We start from the raw sequence: 23,820 nt of genomic DNA, 5'->3' as shown, positions 1-23,820 counted from the left end.
GTGTTTTTTGATTGACAGTAGAAGAAATCTACTTGGCTGATTTGTATGTATCAGTGAAAAGCTTAACTTGAGATTTTTTTTTTGAAACTTAGGACAAATTCAAGGGAACAATCTTGCTATAATTCAGAGCCTGAAATTCTCCATATATGCTTACTTTTGTGGGGGACACAAGTAAATCTCTTTTTTTATTTTAACAAGTAAATCTTAAAAAAAAATCCTTTTGTGTATTTTCACCAAATGGTCTCATATATGGAGTTTATTTTACATGGATTCATGGCCAGGAAGATTGGAGGTGGAATTACTGGGAAGGTCTGACTACCTCACACTTCTAATATTTAACTACCTTCTTTTCTACAACTCTGAAGCTAATAATGCTGTTTCTAGGGAAAGACCTAAGGCTGTTGCTTGAACAGAAAAGCCACAGAAGATGTTCAGAAGCAGAATGTAGCTGTTTTTTTTTTTCATATGCAATTTGAAATCCCTTTACTTTCTGCTCTCTTAGTCCCCTCTTTTGTTCATAGAGGTGAGTGATCTTGTTCTACAGAGAATGCTCTCCAGAGTAATGCCACCTTTTTTCATGCCAGTAACTATAAATATCCAAGGTGATGTTTAGAGTATCACAGATAAAGGTTGATTTTTTAAGCCATTTCAGGCTCAGCTAGAAAATTGGAAGCCAGTGTTGGGACATTGGAACCTGAATTTTGATATGTATTTGAGGCCAACAACTTAGTAGTCCTTCCAGTGATGGCGACGATGGGGTGATAGACTGGCAATGGACATTTCCAGATTAAGACAGAGATGCTACATAATTTCAAGGCCCAGTTTGTGGAAGGAAGGGATGGACTACTTGCTAGTTTGGCTCTTAGAGGAAGGTTTGGTGATGATTGGATGTCTGGTTCCACAATGTGTGATGCTGGATTGTGGTGTTCGGTATAGACAGGATGGACAGCTTGCAGTCCACTTGGTATTCTTCTCTCATCTCCTGGAGGAACTCAGGAGATGTCCCAGGAGGTGACAGCTTACCATCCACCAGGAAGCCCCATCAGGAAAGAACAAGCATACCCCAGAATGGTACCTAGAAAGGAGGAACTTCTTACCAAGAGGGGAGGAGCTTGTGACAGATGTACCTGGAAGGAAACAGCTGCAAATTCTCTAACCTAGTGATGAAGGATGAGCAGTTATGACTGTGGGCCTTAGGGTGACAGCCAGAGAGTTAAAATTCACAGCTGATTAGAGACAAAAGCTGGTCCACTCCAGGGGCTCACGCATGTGAGCTACTGAGAAGGCTGAGATCTGAGGATCATGGTTCAAAGACAGCTGGGCAAGAAAGTCTGTGAGACTCTTAGCACCAATTAACTACCAGAATACTGGAAGCTGCGCTGTGGCTCAAATGGTAGAGGACTAGCCTTGAGCTGAAGAGCTGAGGGACAGTGCCCAGGCCTAGAGTGCAAGATCCATGACCGACACCCCCCCCCCAAAAAAAAAAAGCTGGTCCATGAGGGTACCACTCTGAAATCCAGCGTATGGTTTAGGTGTATTGCTATTCTCATTTTAATTCATTATTTTTCTTGTTGAAAATACTTCTTAAAATAAGTCTCATGGTTTAGTGTCTTCTGGAGCCATTTGCATTATGTACTGGGTTCTTTTGCTTTGTCATCATGAAGAATGGAGCCATTGGACGGCCTTAGTTCAGTGACATTTTGAGTGCCTGTCTAGTTTTATTAATTTTTGTAGCGACTAGAGGATTGATCATGGGAGTTCTCTAAAGGTTTGGATTTAAAAAAAATTAATTGACATAATGATTTCATCATTACAGGATTCTGTGTGATGTTTTAGTATTCACTGTGAAACTATCAACCCAGCTGATTAGGTTAGCCATCATTGTTTCTATGTGATGAGACCATTCAGAACCTTCCCTGCATTATATAATACAATACTATTGACTGCTACCACTCAGAGGTTTTTCTTTTTGTTGTTGTTGTTGTTTTTTGTATTTTGTCTTGCATCTGGGTAGTACCATTCTCTTGGTGATTTTTGAGGAAGTTAGTTCCATAGTGGACACACATATAGAAACTACTAAGTGCATTTCTTTATGACATGTGCCACCTTTAGAACAATTATGGCATTAAAAAGCTATATTATGTCACTCAGTTTAAAATCAGTAATTTATTTGTTTGTTTGTTTATTTCTTTTTCTTCCCAGTATTGGGGATTGATCTCAAGGCCATTCACTTGTTAGACAAATGCTCTGCCACTTGAGCACCGTTTTTGCTTTCAGTTTTTCAGATGGATCTGAAGCTTTGTGTTCAGGGTCTTATCCTTTCACTGGAGCCAGCAGCAGACCTTCCACCTCTGCTTTTCAAGTATCTAGGATGACAGGCATATATTATCACACTCAGCTTGTTTATAGAGATGGGAATCCTGCTAGCTTTTCACCCAAACTGGCCTTGAACTGTGATCCCCTCCTATCTCTGTCTCCCAAGTAGCCAGAAGGAATACATAATTCTAAAATGGAGGTGTCTGATGGAGACATAGTAAAATGCACACTTCAAGGCGGATTTATTATTTAGCTTTTAGTAAATGTTTCTGAAGTTCCGGGTACTCCTCTGAACATAGGGATGGGATGGACCACTGGAAGAACATCCCTCATCGAATTTATAGTCTTAATCAAGGACATTTTAAACGATGGGATATGGAGAAGAAGCTATGAGAGGGATGATAGTCCTAGTGAGCCTGCATGTTTGTGAAGTCTCTCCCAGAGAAATGAAAATATCAGCTGGGATTTAAAGCCTGAGTTTAAGATTCAGGAAAAAAACAAGTATGCATGCTGTTACCATCCATGTGTGTCACCTGGGCAGACCTAAGGGGACACATTGGGAAGTTGGCAGGCAGAAGCAACTGTTTCTACACAGGCCAGAACAGGAGGCATTGTGTGTTCCAGGATCACAGTGTTCAGCATTTGAAATGTAACAGTTCACGACTAGGTTGTCACAACTGTTTGGGTTTGGTTGTGCAATCTCATTGTGGAGTTAAGGTGAGACAGTAGTTTGGCCACATGAAACATAGTATCTGCTCCCATCCATGTGTGTCACCTGGGCAGACCTAAGGGGACACATTGGGAAGTTGGCAGGCAGAAGCAACTGTTTCTACACAGGCCAGAACAGGAGGCATTGTGTGTTCCAGGATCACAGTGTTCAGCATTTGAAATGTAACAGTTCACGACTAGGTTGTCACAACTGTTTGGGTTTGGTTGTGCAATCTCATTGTGGAGTTAAGGTGAGACAGTAGTTTGGCCACATGAAACATAGTAACTGCTCCCAGGAAACTGGTGTTCATGTGCGGGCTAACTCTGCTCATATAGAGTATACCTTCCCAGGGAAGCTGCCACAGTTTTCTTCACTGTGATTTATTGTCCTTTAGAAACAGTTGGTATGGAGTTAAGGGGCTGGAACATATTTTGTTTGTGAAAGATTTTGCTTAATGGTAGTTTTTACTATGTTGACAATGAATATGTAGTTTGTTTATTGACTCTTGATCATGGCAGATTTTGTTCAAATTGTCTTGAAAATGCAGTAAATTGTGAGTTTGTCTATTTAGTACCTAGACATTCTCTTCTCTATTGTGTTACATGAATTAATAGTCATGATAATGATTAAAGAGCATTGTTTCATTGATTTCTTAACTTTTAAAGGCTACTGTCACCTGCTTGTGAAAATGTGATTCTAATGCTGGTCAAAATGATTCAGTATGGTGATAGAAATCGGTAAGGTTAGTTATTGCAGCTCCATAGAATAGTTAATTGAGAAATTGAATCAATAAGCAATTGAAATAATTGATTAATTAATTGTAATTCATTACCTCAGAAACCTCACAAATATTAACATATGACATAACAACCTGTGATGATTGTTATTATGAGACTCTTTTAAATTAAAAAATAAAACCTTAAACCTCTGGCCATAATTCTGACGAGTGTCTGATAATCCTAAACTGATTTTTTTTTTCCTGAGATCCTGTCTTACTTTTGAAGAACATAATGGATTTATTTATTTCCTCTAATGGTTAACTTTGTTTAGTTAGCCAGAGCTCTCGCCTCAGTAGGGAGGTTTTACTAACCTTCAGGAGTGAGGTCAGAGCTCCTTCTGAGGAAACATTGTCGTAGCCATGTAGTATTAGGTAAATACACCCTGTAAAAATAAACCCAAAGTGTGTCAGTGGGCCCCGGGGAAAGGATGAATCTAGCCTGACACAGTTTAGTTGTTGAAAGGTTCCTAGTGGTACTCTTACAAATCTCCATTTCCTGCTAGAGGGCTCAAATGGTTCTATTAATTATCATCTGAAGAAGCATTTTTACCTGCAGTTAAAGTTACTATGTGATTAGAGAATATTATAAACAAATAAAAACGTCTATGATTTCCATTGTGTAGTATCTGCAGTGACCTCTCTCTTTCTTAGTTATATCATGGAAGAAGTGTTCAGTTAAGGGCAACATTGATATTAAAATATTCATGATTAAGTAAGTATATAGGAAGTAAGTGAACAAAAGCGTCTGGTTTATTTGTGAATTTTGTTTTCAGTCTGGGTGGTGGGTATTCCTTATAGAAGACTCAGTTAACTTTCGTAGTCATATTCTGGAGGGCTCTTCTGAAAATTTGTGTCTTAAGCTATTGATGGTATTTCAGTGAGAGGAAAATAGGAAGCCTTTTCCCCGAACCCTTGGCAGTTCTTAACCTTCAGTGTTATGTTAGCATTTCATGGAGGTCCGTTTGAAGTGAATCCTCAAGACATTTTCCTTGCCTGTTTTCAGATATTAGTTCATCTCCTTGAGTACCTTGTTCTGGCCCCTCAGTGCACATGACTGCCTTGTGTTAAATGCTTGGAAGAGCATTGCTTTGTGCTTCTAACTGGATTACATTCCCATACTAATTATCAGTAACCATTTGATGCTTTTTTTTTTTTTAAACCTGCAGAAGGTCTTGCAAGTGGCAAAGGTAAGCAGCAGTAAGGCCACATCTCCCAGCTATTTAGCAAGAATAAACCTTCTTTTAGGAACTTTTAATTTATTTTTGCATTTCACACAGAAGGTCATGATCTCACACCCTCCTTGCTGGCACCTTGACTTTAAAAGCAGTGCTTTAGTGCCCAGTGATCTACCAAGAAGTGTGATTCACTCATTAAGCCTAAATTTCTAATAAAAATGTAGACAGGACATAGCAGTACAGGCTTCTAAATGATTTTGCCTCTTCATATTAGGTTTTTTTTTTTTAAGTGAAGAAATTGAACAGAATAATGATTGCCTTTCCATCCAATTTGTGGTCTATTTTCTTCTGGCACCTAAGTGGCTAATTTGCCAGTCAATCAAGATAAAATTTTGTTCCTGCATTTGTTTTTGCACTAATCTATGTATGTCTTGTCTATTATATTTTACATTTGATTCATTCTATCTAACAAAAACTATAAGGACATAGAAGAAATAATCAGATGATTTTGTTTTTAGGAAGTCTGGGGCATATTTGGCAAAAAAAAAAAAAAAAAAAACCAACCCAACAAATGTTAAATAAAATAATGTATGTTGTTTTCCATTTCTTTGATAACTTCCTGGTTGTTGATATTCTTCCTGACTCTGTTCTGACTAATATGTGCAAGGGTTTCCCAAAGATTAAAAATCATATTTCATCATGAACATTATATAAGCACTTCTGGTGTTCCTTACGGTGAGCTTTAGAGGACTATGTATTGTCATTGGCTAGATTGGTTAGATTAGTCCACTCATCATCTTTGCTGAATTGGAAAATGCAGCACCGGCCTTGGTTTTAGGAAGCACATGTCCTTCATGCTTTTGGCATCCAAACTTCCTAATGCCTAGTTTTATGAATAAAACTCATTGTGCTTCCCTTGGCTGTGAAAGTAAGCAAATAGCTAATGTTACGTCAGGATGTTGAGGTCTTGGCTTGCCTTGTGATTGTAGGTGTGGTCCGTTGGTCATGATGTGTAGGAATAGACAGGAAATTTGAGGCCTGGTTCCCTCTGTAACAGAAAGTGAAGTGACATCTTTCCCATGGGTCACTGCGCTTCCTTCAACTCTAGGCTTTGTGATCTTGGCTTTTTTACTTAGATCCAGTGCTCTTATCAATTCAGCCAAGCCTCCCCTTCCAGCTTTTTGCTGGTTATATGGAGATAATAGTCTTACAGATTTTTCTGCCCAGTCTGGCTTTGAACTGAGATTCCTAGATCTCAGCTTCCTGAGTAGGTAGGGTTACAGATGTAAGCTATTAGTGCCTGGCTTCATGAAGCTTCTTGAGAAGATGGTGACTGTATAGTTACATAGCATAGCAAAATTGCCTTCTGAGCCTTTGGTATGTATATCTTGAGATGTTTTAAGTTCATTTCAGACATAAAAACAGGATAATTACATTTTAGGAACTGTTTTGTTCTTTTATATCAAGAAACATTTCAATAATTTTTCCCCCACTGCTGAGAATTTTTTTAAAGCATCCCCAAACCAAAATGCAGAGTATGGCTAAGCCTGAGAATGCTCAATCTGTATCCCATTCTCTTCCTGGGCTGCCCTATCTGTCTGCACTGCTCCAGGATAGAGCTGCTAGTGACATGCAGAACATCCCGCAGTCTCAGCTCTTACCCAGGGGTAGGCCTTCTGGATGTACAAAGCACCTTTTGCCCTGAACCTGACTGGGCCTTGTCTTGGGGATCAGATAACCTTAGAAATCAGTGGGTTTCCCAATTTGGAAGGTAAATATTGTAGGAATCGTTCATCACGCTCTGGGTTCTTCTCATATTCTCTCTACATCTGATCCCATTAGTGTCAAGTTAGAATCACAGATCCCATCAGGAATGATCTTAGAGCCTTGACATTTTTTAAACCTCCTAATCAGAGTATTAGAGTATAGCCAGTAGTTACATGCGGCTCTCCCACAGATGTTGCTTGTTCCCGTATGTCTGTGGGCGGTGGAGAACAGTCACTTAGGTGGAGGTTTCTCTACCTTGGTTCTTGATAAAATCCATGAGTACTTATTCAGAAATTAATTTTAAATCAGTAAAACACAATCTGAATATTTAAATTTTACCATGCTCACAAAGAGTTGGAAAAACTTCAGAAGAAAAGGCTGTTTTAGTCAGTTTTGGGTTTCTATAATAGAACCATGAATAGAGTAATATGTGAATGAGAAAGTATATTCTTCAAAATGTCAGATTCAATTTTATAATATTGTAAGGGCAAACTATTAGCAAATATGTCAAAATATTTAAAAAAAACATTTAAGCCGATGTAATATTTTAATGAGCTGTGTAAAACTTTATATGTCAAGGTAAGTTATGCCCATGTGTCAAGAGAAGAAAATATTGTTTGAATGTTATGCACAATTCAATAATTTAGAAATAACACTTATACAAAATTTCAAATATTGCTCATTGAATTGAAACTCCTAGCATGTAATTAGCTGATGCATGAAATTTAGATTATAACATGTTCTATGAATCAATGTATTGAAGAATTTAGGGCTATAATTTTCCATGTGAGAGTATTGGAAACACTTGAATTTGTTGTGTATCATATAAGGCAACATGGAATATTTTGCTTGAAAGCCCATCTGCAAATATAAAAGAAAAAGCAAGTTCTATACAGAAGCCCATTTAGTGTTGACCCTAATCCCAACATTTACATTCTCTCTCTGTTTTCTCTTCAGGACATCCAGGCAGAAATTGATGCCCATAATGACATATTTAAAAGCATTGATGGAAACAGACAGAAGATGGTAAAAGCCCTGGGGAATTCTGAAGAGGCTACTATGCTTCAACATCGACTGGACGACATGAACCAGAGATGGAATGACTTGAAAGCAAAATCGGCTAGCATCAGGTCAGAATACTCATAGCCAAAAGGAGGGTTACAATTTTTGCGTATCTGAAATGGAAAAGGCAGTCCATCTCCAGGGCCATTCTCTCTAAAGGTTCAAATGCAAAGACTGTTTTCTTGCAAGTTATTGTTCTAGCACCATTATGTCCAGTGCTCTCTGCCCCATGTACCTGACTGTTCCCACGTGTTCATATCATATTGTACACCTCATAATGCTAATAGCAGTAATGTCACTAACACCTGCTCTTTACTGAGTATTTACCTTTGCTACATACTATATTTGGACCTTTACAAGCCTTACTTTATTGGATGCAGTCAGGGTGTCGCACAGTGTTATTTCCATCAATGGCCAATTGCACATACGGTGGGTGGTCCCATAAAATTATATTGCCCTGTGGGTTGCAGCCATCTCAATTTGCCTAAGTCCACTCAGTGATGTTAGCATACTGACAAAAGTGACCTATGGTGTGTTTCTTAGAATGTATTCCTATTGTTAAGTAACACAGGATTATGTTCGAATTTAAATCTAGATTCTTTTGACTCTTGCTATTGAAGTTGCTTGACTTCATTGGATTGTTAAAATTTGTTGTTGTTGTTGTTTTTATGTCCAGTTGGAAGATGGATTCAATGGGATGAAATATCTCTTATGGGCACTAAAATGGGAGGTTGATGGTTCTGCATTTGGAGAGAATAATATTAAATAGCAAGAACCTTAGGAAAAGACCTTGGCAAATTATTCAGAGTGACAGAATGATTAGTGCTATTGAGTGTGTGTGGCAGGTGGGAGGGTGTCAAGCATATTTTATGATTATATTTAATAGATGGCAGACAGTCCCTAATTGGGGATAAATTTAGGGGATACTGACTGAAGAACATGATGTCCAGTGAAAATTTAAAAGAGGCATGTTGGAAAGAAGTTCTTTGTATCTTACATTGAAACATATAGAACTTCAAAGCCAAATGATCTTGAGCTTCACTGTTTGGCTCTATTATGTATTTTCTAAAGTTAGGCAAATTGCTTAGGCACTCTGAGCCTTACATATCATAATATAAAATATTCATTCCTTCATAATTGTTGTAAGGACCAGATGAAATGACTTGATAGTCTTAGTTCAGGTAGAGACTGCCCAGTGTAGCATCTAGTTTGGTTTTTTAATACACAAGGTTGGCTCAGAGGATCTTTCATCTTTTGAGGGGGGAGTTATTGACTGCATCTATTAAGTCATATTTTTTTCTATCCTGACAAGAAGGAACTCATGAAAGTACAGTTGGGCTTGTTATTTTTTTGAAGATGGAGAATGCAATTTTAGAAGTCAGAGGACTTCTTCATCATTAAGATAGATTTTCTGTTCCAGTAAAATGTGGTAATGAATCAATATGATAGTGAATGAAAATAATATTTATCTTGAAAGCCCAATTCAGGACATTTGGGCACTTTAGCACTTAAATACAACTTACTTCTATGTTAAGGCACCGCTAATCCTAAAGAAGATAAAGTCTTTGTCCCGAGAGGCTCCCAGTTCTGGATAAGTTGAGGTAGAGTCTAAAGGAGAGAGTGGTAAATGTTAGTCCTTTTGATACTCAAAGGCTTTCTAAAAGAGGTTTTTTCCTGAGTGGAGCCTCAGAAGATGTATAAAGAGTCCCTAGAAGGATGGAGGTACAACTTAAGGGAGGGGACTGTTACCCAAGCCAGGAGGTTTGGAAGTCAAGATATTCAGTCTGGCCAGAAATAGCATTTACTTGGTGTTATGACAGGGAAAGGAGTTTCTCTAGAAAAAAAATAATAAAGTGTAGAGAGATTTGAGGCAAGGCCAGGAAACCTATGGAGGCTCCATGCTTCCAAACTTCCCTGGGTACAGATATCCTGGCTTTGTTGTTTTTTGAGGATGAGACCATTCATTCTGCTCCTTAGAGAATATAACACCTAACAGGTTTTGTGTTTCCAATTGTGTTTTAATTGTGCTAAAGTTGCTGTTACCATGGGCAGAGAATATTCTCCCTAATTTATCTTCAGTTTTTCAGGAAAGAGGATATCTGCTGATGATCATTGAATATTTATATACCATATATATTTATATTTATATACTTTGCTCACCATATGGTCATTGCAACAATGTAACAACCTTGTCTGGAATCTAAAATACTACTTTGTAGTGTTTTTAGCTGACCCTGGAATATTTTAAGCACTGAAATTCAATGTGCCAAATATTCTAGCAGTCTAATAAACAATACATTCTGATGTATATTTCACTTACATCAGTAAAAGAAGACACTTCTAAGTTTCAACTAGATTAATATTATCAGACACTGACAATACTTTATATTCACTGGGAAAATGTGAATTGAAAATATGCTAATGTTTTAATGTTTACGTTTAATGCTTAAATGTTTATGTTAAATTTACTGAATGTAAGATAATGTTAATTGAATATTCACCTATAAGCTTTTTTTTTTGGGGAGGGGGGTCCGGTTGTGGGGCCTGAACTCTGGGCCTGGGCGCTGTCCCTCAGCTCTTCAGCTCAAGGCTAGCGCTCTACCACTTGAGCCACAGCACCACTTCTGGCATTTTTCTTTTTGCTTATGTGGTGCTGAGGAATCGAACCCAGGGCCTCATGCATGCAAGGCAAGAGCTCTACCACTGAGCCACCTTCCCAGCCCTCACCTATAAGCTTTAATGATCTTTTAATACAGATTCTTTTTAAAATATGGTTTTCAAGTCCAGGGAAGTTGTCAAATCTAATGAAAATAGAGCTCAAAGATAAAATTTGCTAGATGCTGGTAGCTCATGCATGTAATCCTAGCTACTTAGGAAGCTAAGATCTGAGGGTCATGGTTTGAAGCCAGCCTGGGCAGAAAATTCCATGAGACTCTTACCTCCAAGAAACTACTAAGAAAAAAGCTGGAAGTGGCGCTGTGGCTCAAGTGGTAGAGTGCTAGCCTTGAGCACAAATTGGCTCAGAGACAGTGCCTAGACCCTGTGTTCAAGCCCCAGGACTGGCAAAAACAACAACAAAAAAAACCAAAAAACATTCTCTCTTCCTTTTCTTTGATGAACCTCTTAAAAATGCACGCCATCTTTTTAAATTAACCATTAACATCGTCATGTGCATTTAAGGTTACCACATTTTAAAGTGTGATTGTAATCTCTTTTAGCCTTAAATAGTTAATTTTGTTAACTATATTATAAAACTCGAAAAGATGTGAGAAACCTTTCTCATTCTATTTCCTCTGATGTAACCCTTCCCAACAAAAAGTTTTGCAGTGACAGAAACACTCTCTATCTGCTCTGATCAGTAGAGTACCAACCAGCCATGTGTGGCATATTGAGTACTTAAAATGTGCCTATTGCAATGGATGAACTGGATAGCCAACCTTATTCACTTTAATGAGCCTAAATTTAGATTTAAATAGTCACATGTGTCTAGTGGCTACTATACCCAGAACATAGCTTTGGTGTTTGTTCAGCACATTCAGGCTGGATTCTAAAGACTTGACTCTTTTTTCTTGGTAGGTCTTAATTCTTGTCTTGGGAAGGAGGAATGGTCTTCTTTTAATATCACCTTTACTCTTGGATTAATGAAGATCTTTTTCTTTCATTATGATCCAATTTATAATCTGTGAGTTTTACCAGAAATTAAAAAAGTACTTATATTTTGTAATCAGAAAGTCAAGCTTATTTCTGTGTTGTCCTTACACAATAAGAGCTAACATCTCTTTGCTGCCTCTGAATTTGAGTTGTTTGTTATACTCTTTGGAGATGGTTTCTTTAAAGGATAGGGGCTTGGGGTGATTTATAACATAAATTACTCAGTAGTTCCCCCCGCCATTCTTGTTTGTACTATATTTGAATGAAGTATCACTTTTATGGATCTTTATCTTGTAACAATTTTTTTGCACTTTAAATATAAATCACTTAAGAAGTTGTGGAACTTAGTTGTATAAATGAATTCCTTCTTGAAAGGGGGTACGTTATGGGAAGCATATTCATATTTTATATTCTGTTTTAGGAGGATAATGTAGCCAGTGAATGGATCTATTATTTTTTAGACATCAAGCATCTAAAGAATGAACTGGAACAGCTAAGAAATCAGGATAAAGTCAACTGTGGAAAAAGACAAAAAAAGAAAAAACTTGAGTAGCTATAAATAAACGTGATGTCTTAGATAAAGTAATGTTTTAAGCAAGGATTTGGAAAACCTGATGGATGGCCTGTTGTCTGTGGTCTTGAGGAGATTTAAGCTTCACCATGTTTATAATAACATTGATGGAGTTCAGCTAAGCCAAACACAAATGTAAAGTTTCTTCTTACAAAGCCTTCAACTCACTGCCCACGAAAAAGCTTTCATCTTGAAAGATGAAAGAATTCATAAGAAGCTGGAAGACTACCCACGGAAGCATGCATTTAGTTGAGCATATGGTAGTAATCCACTAAACACAGAGGTGTAATCTGTTGGAGAATAACCAGAACAGATTTGCCAAAGATTCTGCCAGATGAACTTAATTTTTACTATGGGAAAGCAATGATGCAGGAGAAACACACACACATCGGTGTTTTTCTTTGTTATTTCAAAGCCACGTCAGCATCTCTCGTAAAAAGTATTTCCTTCATCTTTGTAGGTAGTCCTTTGGGAACTAAAGCCATAGGGCTCAATGATCAGCTTTATTATTCCTGTGCAGTCAAGTGTTAACTGTATTGGGAAAGATAGTTGTGTGCTCTTCAATAAGTTTGTGCACCTGAAATTCAAAGGAAACTAATTTGCATCTCAGATATTAAGAAATGAAGCTACAAATGCTGAAGACACAGTACCAAATTTAAATAAGATGTGAGGATAGGTGCATAAGTGATTTGCACACAGACATTTGCACACAGACTTCCCTGGCTGACCAATGACCTTTGATTCTAGTTGTCTTTTGTATTGAAAAATATGGGAAGAAAATGGCAAAAGCTTTGTCAAAGGTATTTGTTGGATAATGGCTTGTAGGTGCAGAAAGAGTTTTCAATTAAAATAATGAAAATTACTTAGCCATGCTCTGTGACAAGTAAAATTATTGTTTATCAGAGAAAGCTAATTACATATTTGGCCTAAAATTAATTAACAGGATGAAAGAAAAGCTGGAGCTCAAGCAGAGTCAGGACCTTGTGAAAGCATACTTTTGCAAAGTAAGGCTAGACATAGTACCATGGAGGAAGCAGAAGCAATAGAAGATGGAAGAAAGTAGGTTTCTTTTTTTTTATTTTTTAGTAAGTTTTTTATTCTGAAAATATTGTACAGAGGGGTTACAGTTACATGAGTAAGGTAATGAGTGTTTCTAATTATACAACTCAGAGAACTATAAAATGCTTTGAACTTCATTTTGTAATTGTGAATTATTTATCTGGCCTTTATAAATATGATATAGAATATGAAGAGTTGGTTTTATATCGTTCACTTGGAATCTACTGCAATCTTAATTCACCTTTTACATATAACTGTGTGAATACAGGATCTAACTAGAGATGAAGGGGAGATGAGACATTTCCGTTTGTTCTTCTGAGGATATGAACTTTGTTACAAAGTAACAAAGACTTCCAAGGCTGTTGAATATCTGTTGTCTGGGAGCTCTGATACAATGGTTGTGAGAATATTTGTTTGAATTAAATACAGGAGAGCTTCTGGTTTTCAGAGAAAGGCTCAAGTAGATTAGATGTGCACAAAAAGAAATCCGTGAGGTATGTGAGACAGTTGATTGGTTTGGTGTTACTCAGCAGAGGTACAGATTGATGGAGATGGCGACCGTCAGGACAGGTGGGAGGTTGTGAATGAGCGCAGAGGAAGTAAGGTCAATAGAGGTTTTTCTGTGAGGCTTGCCCCAGAGAGTCTTCTTCTTCCCTCGTCTCTTTCATTCCCCTTGGAAACTGTTGTGTAACAAGGTTAGGTTCATCTCAGTTAGGTTCATCATCGGTTCAGATCTCTTATTGTGATCCTCATTCTTTCTCAACAGGGCCCATTTGGAGGCTAGTGCCGAGAAATGGAATAGGCTCCTGGTGTCCTTAGAAGAACTGATCAAATGGCTGAATATGAAAGATGAGGAGCTTAAGAAACAGATGCCTATTGGAGGGGATGTTCCAGCCTTACAGCTCCAGTATGACCATTGTAAAGTAAGTGGACCATCTCTGGTGGGGTTCCTTAGTTTTGGTAACTATTTCTAATAAAATTCTAGATAAATACCAAAGTTAGGCTGATCATAGCACAATGGCAATCTTCCCTTCTTCCTCTATAAACTGTCAGTATTTAGGCATTTATTTTATTCATTGATTGATTGATTCATTTATTTGTTTTTGTGCTGGTCCTGGGGCTTGAACTCTGGGCCTAGGCACTATAACTGAGCTTTTGTGCTCAAAGCTAACACTCTACCACTCGAGGCACATCTCTACTTCCAGATTTTGGTGGTGAATTGGAGATAAAAGAGTCTCCCCAGCTTTCCTGCCCAGGCTAGCTTCAAACCACAGTCCTCAGATCTCAGCCTCCTAAGTAGTTGAGATTACAGGTGTGAGCCATCAGCACCTGAAACAGGCATTTACTTGGGCATTTACTTAAAATTTCACTTATTGCTTCTTTTTTTTTCATATTATGATGTTTCTTCACATTTCACTAAAATTTGTCAAATAATATAAGTATCTGAGGGAGAATATTGCTTTTAGCACGTCATGAAATTTATCTAACTTTCTTATAGATTTTGGAAATTTAACATTGTTTTGGGGAAATTTTAGAGTATAACTTAGTTTAATCTTAACTTCAGAAGTCTTAGAGACTTAAAGATTTACAAGTTAAGAATGGGAGAAAATATTTACAAATGACATATCTTAATAAAGGATTAATATCAAAATATATTACAAACTAACGACTTTGAATTACAAAATAAGCCTGGGATGTAACTAAACTTGCCTAGCATGCTGGAGAAACTGGGTTTTGTCCCCTGAATCATTAAAAAACAAAACCAAAAATAGACCCCCCAAAAACACTCCCAAAGTACAAAAATCTAGAAAGTACCATCTTGTCTATATTAAATGAATGTTATAAAAAATAAAAACTTGTGATTAAAAAATAAGAATAGCTGGGTGCCAGTGGCTCACACCTGTAATCCTAGCTACTCAGGAGGCTGAGATCTGAGGATCGCAGTTCAAAGCCAGCCTGGGCAGGAAAATCTGTGAGACTCTTATTTCCAATAAACCACTCAGAAAACTGGAAGTGATGCTGTGGCTCAAGTGGTAGAGCTCTAACCTTGAGCTAAAGAGCTGAGAGACAGTGTCCAAGTCCAGAGTTCAAGTCCCATGACCAACAAAAACAACAACAACAAAAAATAAGGGTAGATTTAAGTTTTATAGCAAATTAGCACTTAAGATAATTTTATGTCTTATTTTTCTTTAACTCACATTGTTATTCTAGTCTCTCTTCATATTTATGCTTTGGCGAACAGATGTTGAAATGGTATCAAAAGACAAATTCTTCAATCGTTGTGTTCTTACAAATTTCCTATTAATTTATGAGATTCCTTTATACTTTTTCCCGAATATATTGCATATTATTTTCTTTTATTGTATTTCTTACTGTCTGAATGCAGTATAAATTCTCATTGTAAATCCATACATTTCAGTGTAGTACTATAATTCTGTTCCAATTTGAAAAGTGGCAAACAGTAACACATGTTTTCCCTAAAGGAAGATCTCATCTGTTTAATAAATTGCTCTAATAAGGAATGATACAACCCTCCTTAAATTTGTTTTATGCTGAACCCTATAACTACACAATTAGAAATTGCAAGTTAAGTTATACCTTTTCTACTTGAAAAGAGAGCATAATAAATGTCTCTGAAAATAAGAAAAAGGGAGATATTGTCTCTGTGTGTGTGGTATATAAAATAATGAAGGACTAAGTTCCCGATTTATGACACTCAAGTTTTGTTTCTATTAATTATTCACATTCCCATTTGTGGGTTTTGGTATTAGTGAGGAAATACAATCATACAAAGCTCTTCTAATGGCAGTGTTCTGTACAGAATAAAAGCTGCTTCGGAGCACCTGTAACAAGCTTTGATTAAAACCCAAACCTTGAGGCATGAAATTATGTTCTCCTGGCAACCTTACCTTATTTTGGGAAGGCGCACCAGCCTTCGCACACAGTCATGGCTGTCTTGTATCCCCTGGTCCCAGTGAGGGTTCATGGATTTAAGTTTTATTTCACTTTGTCCTAGAGCCTTGTATGCCACTGTTGTACTTCAACCCTTTAATAAAGGTAAAACTACTGATGCTGCAGAGAATTAATGCCAGTTCATTTATTTGTTTAGTGAGACTTACACATACTAGGTATTATTCTAGTCACCAGTGAGTCTGCACTGGGGTTGGAACTATGGTGGAGTGCTTGCTTAGCATGTCTGAGGCTCTGCGTTCATCACCAACACCAAAAAATAAATAAATAAACCCAGTTCTCGCCAGAGTCTGAGTCGTAAAAGGCACCAGGAGGTGGTTACTGGTTAGGGATGGGTAAGATCAAGGAGAAAGGGGTAGATGAATGAAGAGAAGACAGGGAAAATACAGATAAGAATCCAATGTATATCCAACAAATGTAAGAAGAGTGAAGGAAGGGGCGAGTAGGAAAGGGATGGTTGAGAAAGAAGGGGTGACAGTGATCCAGATACTATATTCCCAAACTGCTTTGTTAAATGGCAGCTCCTTTGCACAGCTAAAAGATTATTATCGTATTAAAGATAATAAGAATAACACCAAGGGAAAAAGACAGACAATAAGTAAACACATAATATATCCATGGTAATAAGTGCCATGAGAAATGAAAGCAGGGTCATGGAGCATTGTGGGAGCGTACAGGCCGAGGTGGAGAAGGGTTGGAAAGGGTCAGAAATGATGTTATTTTGATTCTTTGATTTTAAAAAAGCAAATCAGCAAGAGTAATTAAATTCCATGATTCAGGTATGATTTTTTTTTCTCTATAATGTGTGTCCTTTCCCTCTGGGCATTACTGTCCTTTGCTTAACCCAATTTAATTTTATATTCAAGCCCCATTATATAAAAGTCAGGACACTTGGGTCTTCACTGAATTGCCAAGATAAATTACAAAATTTACTTATTAAAATAAATTGTAATACTGCCATGAAGAAAACCACTTGACCATTAAATTTTGGTTGTGCATATTTGTGTGTGAAGGCCCCTTTCTCTGTGAGCATGTGTGGGAGTGTGGTAGGGGTGAGTCCAGGGTTTTTCTCCTGTTAAAGTCATCTAAGACTACCCAAAAACCTGTCGTTTTGAGATCTTGCTGGGTTAGGAGGTTTCCTATTGTGGAACATTAGTCTTTTTGCGTATTTCTCAGCAATGGATTGCCAAGTTCCCTCCCAGCCTTTGCCTCTTGTATTGACTTCTTTCTTAGCTGCCTACAGCTGGCTGAGCAGTCATGGAGCGGCACTTCTGCTAGTGAGGCACGGGCTCACTAGGCCTCCCAGCCTCTCCTCATTTGCTTGTCACTTCCTGATCTTGTCCACTAAGATGGATCGGTGCAGCTGCACCTCCCTCTGACGAGCCACAGGAACTCCCTATTTCAAGGAGTTTGAGGCAGCCTCATCTGCTAGCCATCACTCCTTGAGGGTGAAACGAAGAGTAGATAGCAAGGCGAGATAGGTGAGGAATAGTTTACACCAGCCAGCTCCATCCACATGAACTGCTTCTCCAATGCACTTAGCCCAGAGATGGTTTCCTTGACTGGCAGACCACCTTTTCCTTGAGATGTCTGCCTCCTCCTTTGCTAGGTACTGAGCACGCATGCGTTCATTAGATGATTCTTGCTTTTGTGGAGCTCGTTGTCTAGAATCTGGGACATCCTTCACCACAAGTAACTACAGAAGATGTCAAAACCCTGTGGTAGAGACACGGAAGCCTAGACGGATCCCATAGTATTAGAGAAGCATGACAGGCTGTACAGAACAAGAAGCTCTGTGAGCTGAGAGACCTTGCAATAAGGAAGAAATCACTGAAGAGCATTCTCAAATGTGTCAGAGTGTGCAATAGAGCAAGAGATGTTGCATATTTCCCTTTCCCCTTTCATTTAGAGCATACCTGGCCCGTGCCTAATACAGTGCCTGATAATTAAAAGTACCATATATAGTTGTTTGCCTGCTGGATGATAGCATTTGCTTTTAAAGGAAGGTACAGCATGTATTTGCTGGATGGAAGGAGGCAGTCATGTGTGAATATATCTTCAATGAGTACAGGCAAGAAGACTGCTTTATTGCTGTGAGAAGCTAGAAGGATTCCTGTCTCAGTGTTATCATTCATACAGAATGTTCTTTAAGCTTTATTTTTTATGTCAGTGGGATGGAACCAAACTAGATTTATATATTAACTGTCTGTTTAGAAACACAAACCAAAAAACTTTTACAGCACTATGAGGGAAATTAAAAAAAAAAAAAAGATTGTCTGCCTACTAATGGGAAGTCAGATGATTTCTTTCTCTTTTTTTTCTTGTAGTTTTATTAGTACTATCAAATTTAATGACTTCTCTGCCCTTTTTTTTATATCCTAAGTGTAATGACTTCAGATCTATATCTGCTGATTTAGCTTTGGGAGCAAGTTGAAAGGGAAAAGTGTAAATTACATTCTAGCGGATTCTCCTTACGATTGTATCACTTATTGCTTTTTTTCTACATGTATTCTGCAGTAAACAGTGAAGTGTTTCTTTGAAACTGGAAGTGATAGAGCCTCTGATTTCTCACAGTCACAGCTGTGATTGCGGGCCCAGTTTCTCAGGCCTTCTTTGCTCGCACACATCACCCACACTTCGAAGGGTCTTATGCTGGCTTAAATGCTCTGCGGCTGTCTTGAAATTCTTAGTAGTATTTGAACAAGGGGCCCTTAATGTTTCCCTTCGCACCGAGATCTGTGAAGTGATACAGACACAGCTGCTTGTATCATGAACATGTCTATGCTTTGACATATGTAAAACTAACACTTGTGATAATGAAAGACTCTTAAAAGACTACTTCAGGCAGCTTCTGTCTCCTCAAGTCATGCTGGCCCTGCCACCCCTTACCCTCAGCTACATGTCCCCCTTTGTAACTTGTTGGGCCTGTTTGTCTTGTTGGCTAAGCTCTGGTCTGTGGTCAGTACTCATTCCTTTCCTTTACTGGTTCTACCTGATTCTTGAACTAACTTGGCTCTCTGTCCTGGACTCCCAGGAGGCCATAGGGTTTGATTTCCCTTTGTGCATCATTCTCAATTTTTGGTCTCTTCTCAGCTACATTAATTAAAATTGGGATGCACTAATAGGTGAGGCTGCAGCTCCTTTCCAATCTGTGGCGGTACATAGCTGTAGATAGACTCTTGTCCCAAGAGAGAATGGGTGTTTCCATGTCATCTCTATCTGGGAGTCGAAGTGACAATTTTCCTACTTAATATGACCAAACTGAACTCCTGGACTGGCCCCAGACACTCCTTCCACTCAGGCTTCCTGTTTCAGTTGAGAGCAATTCTATGTTAGTTGTTTTTGTGATAATGAATAATAAAAAATAATCACCTCAGACCTAAGTCTCCTACTCCATGTATTAGAAAATGTTGTTGGTTCTGTTTTCAGAGTGTAGACTCTGAATGGGTCACCTTTGGCCTCTGCGTGCTCTCTCTCTGTCTCTCTTTGTCTGTGTCTCTGTCTCTGTCTCTCTGTCTCTCTGGTGTTCTCACCTCTGCAGCTAGAGTTCTATTAAAATAAATAGAACTCAGTGGCGAATCCCGTGGGTGTCATAGTAACAGCACGGTCCTCAGACTGGCCTGCAAGGTCCCACGTGATGTGCCCTTCCTCCCACGTACACCTTGCTCTTCTAAGCTCTGGCTGTTTTCTCTTGTGCACTGGCTTCAGCCATCCTGGTCTCTGGCTGTGCTTTCAATCACAAGCACCTTGCTGTGTCTCCTGTCTAGAATTCCCTTTCCTGGTGTCCTCCTGGTTGACTCACTGCCTTCTCTGCTTTTTCTCTGGCACCTGATAACCAGACTGCTCTACAGAGCCGCCCCTGACTTGCCTCAGTTCCTCATATGTCCTGTTCCACTTCTTTCTTCACCCCTAGCCTTTGCCATCGATATAACTACTCATTTGTATTCTACTCTCTGGGCTGGGCACTCTATATGCTCCATAAATGTGTGTGAAATGCTGAGCTGAGCAAAGTATACCTTTGGTAGGAATGCTTCTTTTTTCTCTCTCAGTAATCCTATTTTATTTGTTCCTATGCTAACGAAAGTCTTGAAAATGTTTCTACTCTTGATAGTTGGATTTTTAAAAAAATTTTAAGTCTTGCTTTTTAGTTTATTAATCTTGCTTTATTTTTTTAATTTTTACATTTTAAAAAGTATCTGGAAGTAGTAGTATAAAGGAGCATCATTTAACAAAGCAGCTTCTGCATACATTATATCTTGATTCATACCACCTCTTTCAACAATCTCACCCATCCCTTCCCTACCTGGCCTTTTCCTCACTCTTCCTAATTTTGTAGGCTATACATTGGAGATGGTGAATTTCTTAATAAAGAAATATAAGCAAGGATCTTTCCTCAAAAGCTAATTTGAAATGTATGAAAATTTGAAATGTAATAAAAGTCATCAATATGATTCTACTTACATATTGTTGTCAGTTGAGAAGTTACCTTTTTTCCTGTCTTAATTTTTCTTCAATTGGTCATCTTGGGAATAGGAAAGATCTTTATGGGCGGGAAAATGATTTGACTAACACTTGATTCCTGAGATAGCTTCTAAAATAGAGTTTATTATTTCATCTGTTTGTATTGTTACTGTTTGTGCGACCCCCCCCCCAAAGCCCCTGATATTTGATATCTTTGCAAGCTAGATGAGTTAAGATTCTTCCAAACATTCTGTCTCTTACTCAGTAAAGATGTTGTGTATTATATCTTATAACTAAAATTTAACTTCAGAGAGGCCACTAAAGTGATCATGGTTATGGGCAGAAAAAAGTTGGTTCTTAAAAACACTTTGTAATTCTTAGTGCTGTTCTTTAAAAGTAATAATGTGTGTGTTCTGTTATGCAACATGGTACTTAAAATTAATAATATTATACTCATGAAAATAGCTGAAAGAGTATATTTTTATGGTTGCTTCCACAAAAAGTTGCATGTGAGGTAATACATATGTTTTTCAGCTGGAACCAGCTATTATTCCACAGTGTATGCTTATTTTAAAGCAATATGTTATACAAAAGAAATACATTTTTCTCAAAGATAAAGGTAAGGAGAAATTATAAATGAATTAAAATATTCCTGCTAATTTTTTCAAAGGATAATTAGTTCTTCATTAGGCATTCTTTTTTTTTTCTTGGTGGGGGGGTTGTTGGGGGTCGGACCAGGAAGGGGAGTCCAGGCTTGGTGATGAAATCAGGGCCTAGGAGGTGTTCCTAAGCTGCTTTTGTGCTCATCTTGCGCCATAACTCCACTTCCAGCTTTTTGGTGGTTAATTAGAGATAAGAGTTGCACAGTTTTTCCTTCCTGGGCTGGCTTTGAACTATGATCCTCAGATGACTCAGTCTTCTGAGTAGCTAGGATTAAGGTGTGAGCCACCACCAGTCTGGCTAGCTTTTGGAGTATAATTCTTAATTATGAGAGTGGTACATTGCAGTTTTTGTAACATAAAGAACAAAATGTGGCCATCCTTTCACTAGGGCAGCACAAAGGCTTCCATTGCATTTCTCTTTTGTGGCATGTTTGCTCTTTTCAGTGGCAGGGTTGGGGAGTCCATTTTATCCTGTCCTTTTCACATTTAGATTATGTCAGGCACATTTCCTCACATGGCTGTGTGGTAATTACCACAGCCATTTTTCAAGTTTAGATAATGGTCCCTAGTGTGGCCCAACTATAGTGAACCTAAATATTTTCCAGGTGTTAGATATTTAAATTGCTCGAATAATATTACAAAATCATGATGTTGTAATGAGCAATTTATGTCTGTAGCTTTTTCCTCATCATTTGCTTAGACTTGACCCTAAAAGTGAAATTCTCATTTCATACAATGACCATGGAATACGGACAACCTATTTTTCCAAATGATAGAACCAATTTTCAGCCTCCAGCAATGTATGGAAGTACAGCATTACTTCTCCCACCCCTCACCTGTGACTTTTCACCTTCGTCTCCTTTCTTTGGTAGAACTTTTATGGTTAGCGTTGAAACCTCATGGCAGTACAGAAGTTTACAGAGCCGTGTTTGGGATATCAGATTCTTGAGTCTTTGAAAGGGAAGGAAGAGGAGAATTGGTTGGATGTGTTTGGATTGTGTGTTCAAGGCTAGAGAGAAAAGTGGCTTATTGGCCTATCAGTTGAAGAAATTCACTCTCTATATACATCAAATTCATGCTTAGGATGTGATCTGCTTGAGTGTTTTTACCTCCGCAGAACTTTGTTTTGCGGGTCTGTTCTGGAACAATTTATTTTCAAAAGACAAAGATATAAATGCAGAAGGAAAGATATAAATCTTCGTTTCCTAAGCATCTAAAAGGTTTGTCTTTTTCGCTGTAGTTTTCTGCTTTGGGGGAATCACTTTTATTTCTTCATCTCTCCATAAATAAACAATGTATCCCTTGGAAGAGTTAAGTAACTTCCGTTTTTTCCTGCTACTGGAGGGTGGGCAGACGGTTCCGCTTTCATTTGCTGCAAAAAATACTTAAGGTAATCAACTTAAAGGGAAGAGAAATGTTCATTACCTCATGGTTCAGAAGTTTCAGCCTGTAACTGGTTGGCTCTACCGTTTTCAGATGTGGGAGGAGACAGCTCATGGTGGAGAATGTGGGATGGAGTTGGATCTGGTGATGGTTGGAAAGCAAAGGGAGAGTCACTGGAGGGGCCAGGGTCCCAGTTTTTCATCTAAGCACCCTAAGTCCTTTGGGGGTCACTCTCCTGAACGATATCAAGTCCCAGTAAATAGGGACTTTGGAAAGCAGTTCAGTCTTGGGTAAGAGCTGAGTATGACTTTAGATCAGAATAGTCTTCATAGTAATGTTTTATTCCACGTCCCTGAACAGTTTCCACATGTTCCCCATGGCTGTCTTCCCTGAAAAGTTAGTGGAAAGAAAGCTATTATGAGCAAGTTGAGGGATATTTCTAGGGGCTCAGGGTCAATGTCCACATGGTATAGATGAGACTGTAGCACAAGGCTTTTGGCTGCAAATCTTTATCTGATTGTACTGTACCACAAAGCAGTATTCTTTTTTTTTTTTTTTTTTTTTTTTTTTTTGTCGGTCGTGGGGCTTGAACTCTGGGCCTGGGCGCTGTCCCTCAGCTCTTCAGCTCAAGGCGAGCGCTCTACCACTTGAGCTACAGCACCACTTCCAGTTTTCTGGTGGTTTATTGGAGATAGGAGTCTCACGGTCTTTCCTGCCTGGGCTGGCTTTGAACCTCGATCCTCAGATCTCAGCCTCCTGAGTAGCTAGGATTACAGGCATGAGCCACCAGCGCCCTGCTCACAAAGCAGTATTCTTAACATTTCATCTATTCGTGTGTGTGTGTGTGTGTGTGTGTGTGTGTCTTAACATTTCATCTATTCGTGTGTGTGTGTGTGTGTGTGTGTGTGTGTGTACATACATATATATAAACTTCATTGAGTTTCCTCTTTGCTCTGGGGTACAGATGTTAGCCTGAAGGGAGAACTTAATGTAGTTCAGAGGTCATGTCTGCAAAGCCAGCATGGCCTGCAGGTGTGTCGAATGCTTCAAGCTTTTACAAGCTCTGCTAGAGCCAATGGAAGGAAGGCTGAGGTTCATGCTGATGGTGTGGGTAGCATCTCAGTGGTTTCCTAGAGGGGGTCAGGAAGGGTGACTCCATGGATTTCTTTGACTCTCATCAGAGATAATTGATGAGATTGCAGATACTGTGTCATGAGAAAGCAGCCTTTCTTCTAGGAAGGGCCATATAGGGGAGC

General features: G+C 38.5%; 1 protein-coding gene across 10 annotated transcripts in view; it reads left to right on the top strand.

Moving 5' to 3' along the window:
• Positions 1–23,820, top strand: part of Utrn (utrophin) — a 427,285-nt gene that overhangs the window by 287,103 nt on the left and 116,362 nt on the right. For all 10 annotated transcript variants that reach the window (XM_070010729.1, XM_070010724.1, XM_070010730.1 and 7 more), the window contains 2 exons: positions 7,703–7,875; positions 13,855–14,011. In XM_070010729.1, coding sequence (XP_069866830.1) covers positions 7,703–7,875; positions 13,855–14,011 — 330 coding nt within the window. The remainder of the gene's footprint in view (positions 1–7,702; positions 7,876–13,854; positions 14,012–23,820) is intronic.

This window comes from Dipodomys merriami, unplaced genomic scaffold (genome assembly GCF_024711535.1).
Source record: "Dipodomys merriami isolate MVZ:Mamm:240054 unplaced genomic scaffold, mDipMer1.0.p SCAF_8, whole genome shotgun sequence".
In the NCBI taxonomy this organism is placed as follows: domain Eukaryota; kingdom Metazoa; phylum Chordata; class Mammalia; order Rodentia; family Heteromyidae; genus Dipodomys; species Dipodomys merriami.
The sequence above is the reverse complement of the archived record's forward strand: the minus strand, read 5'-3'. Positions and strand labels throughout refer to the sequence as shown.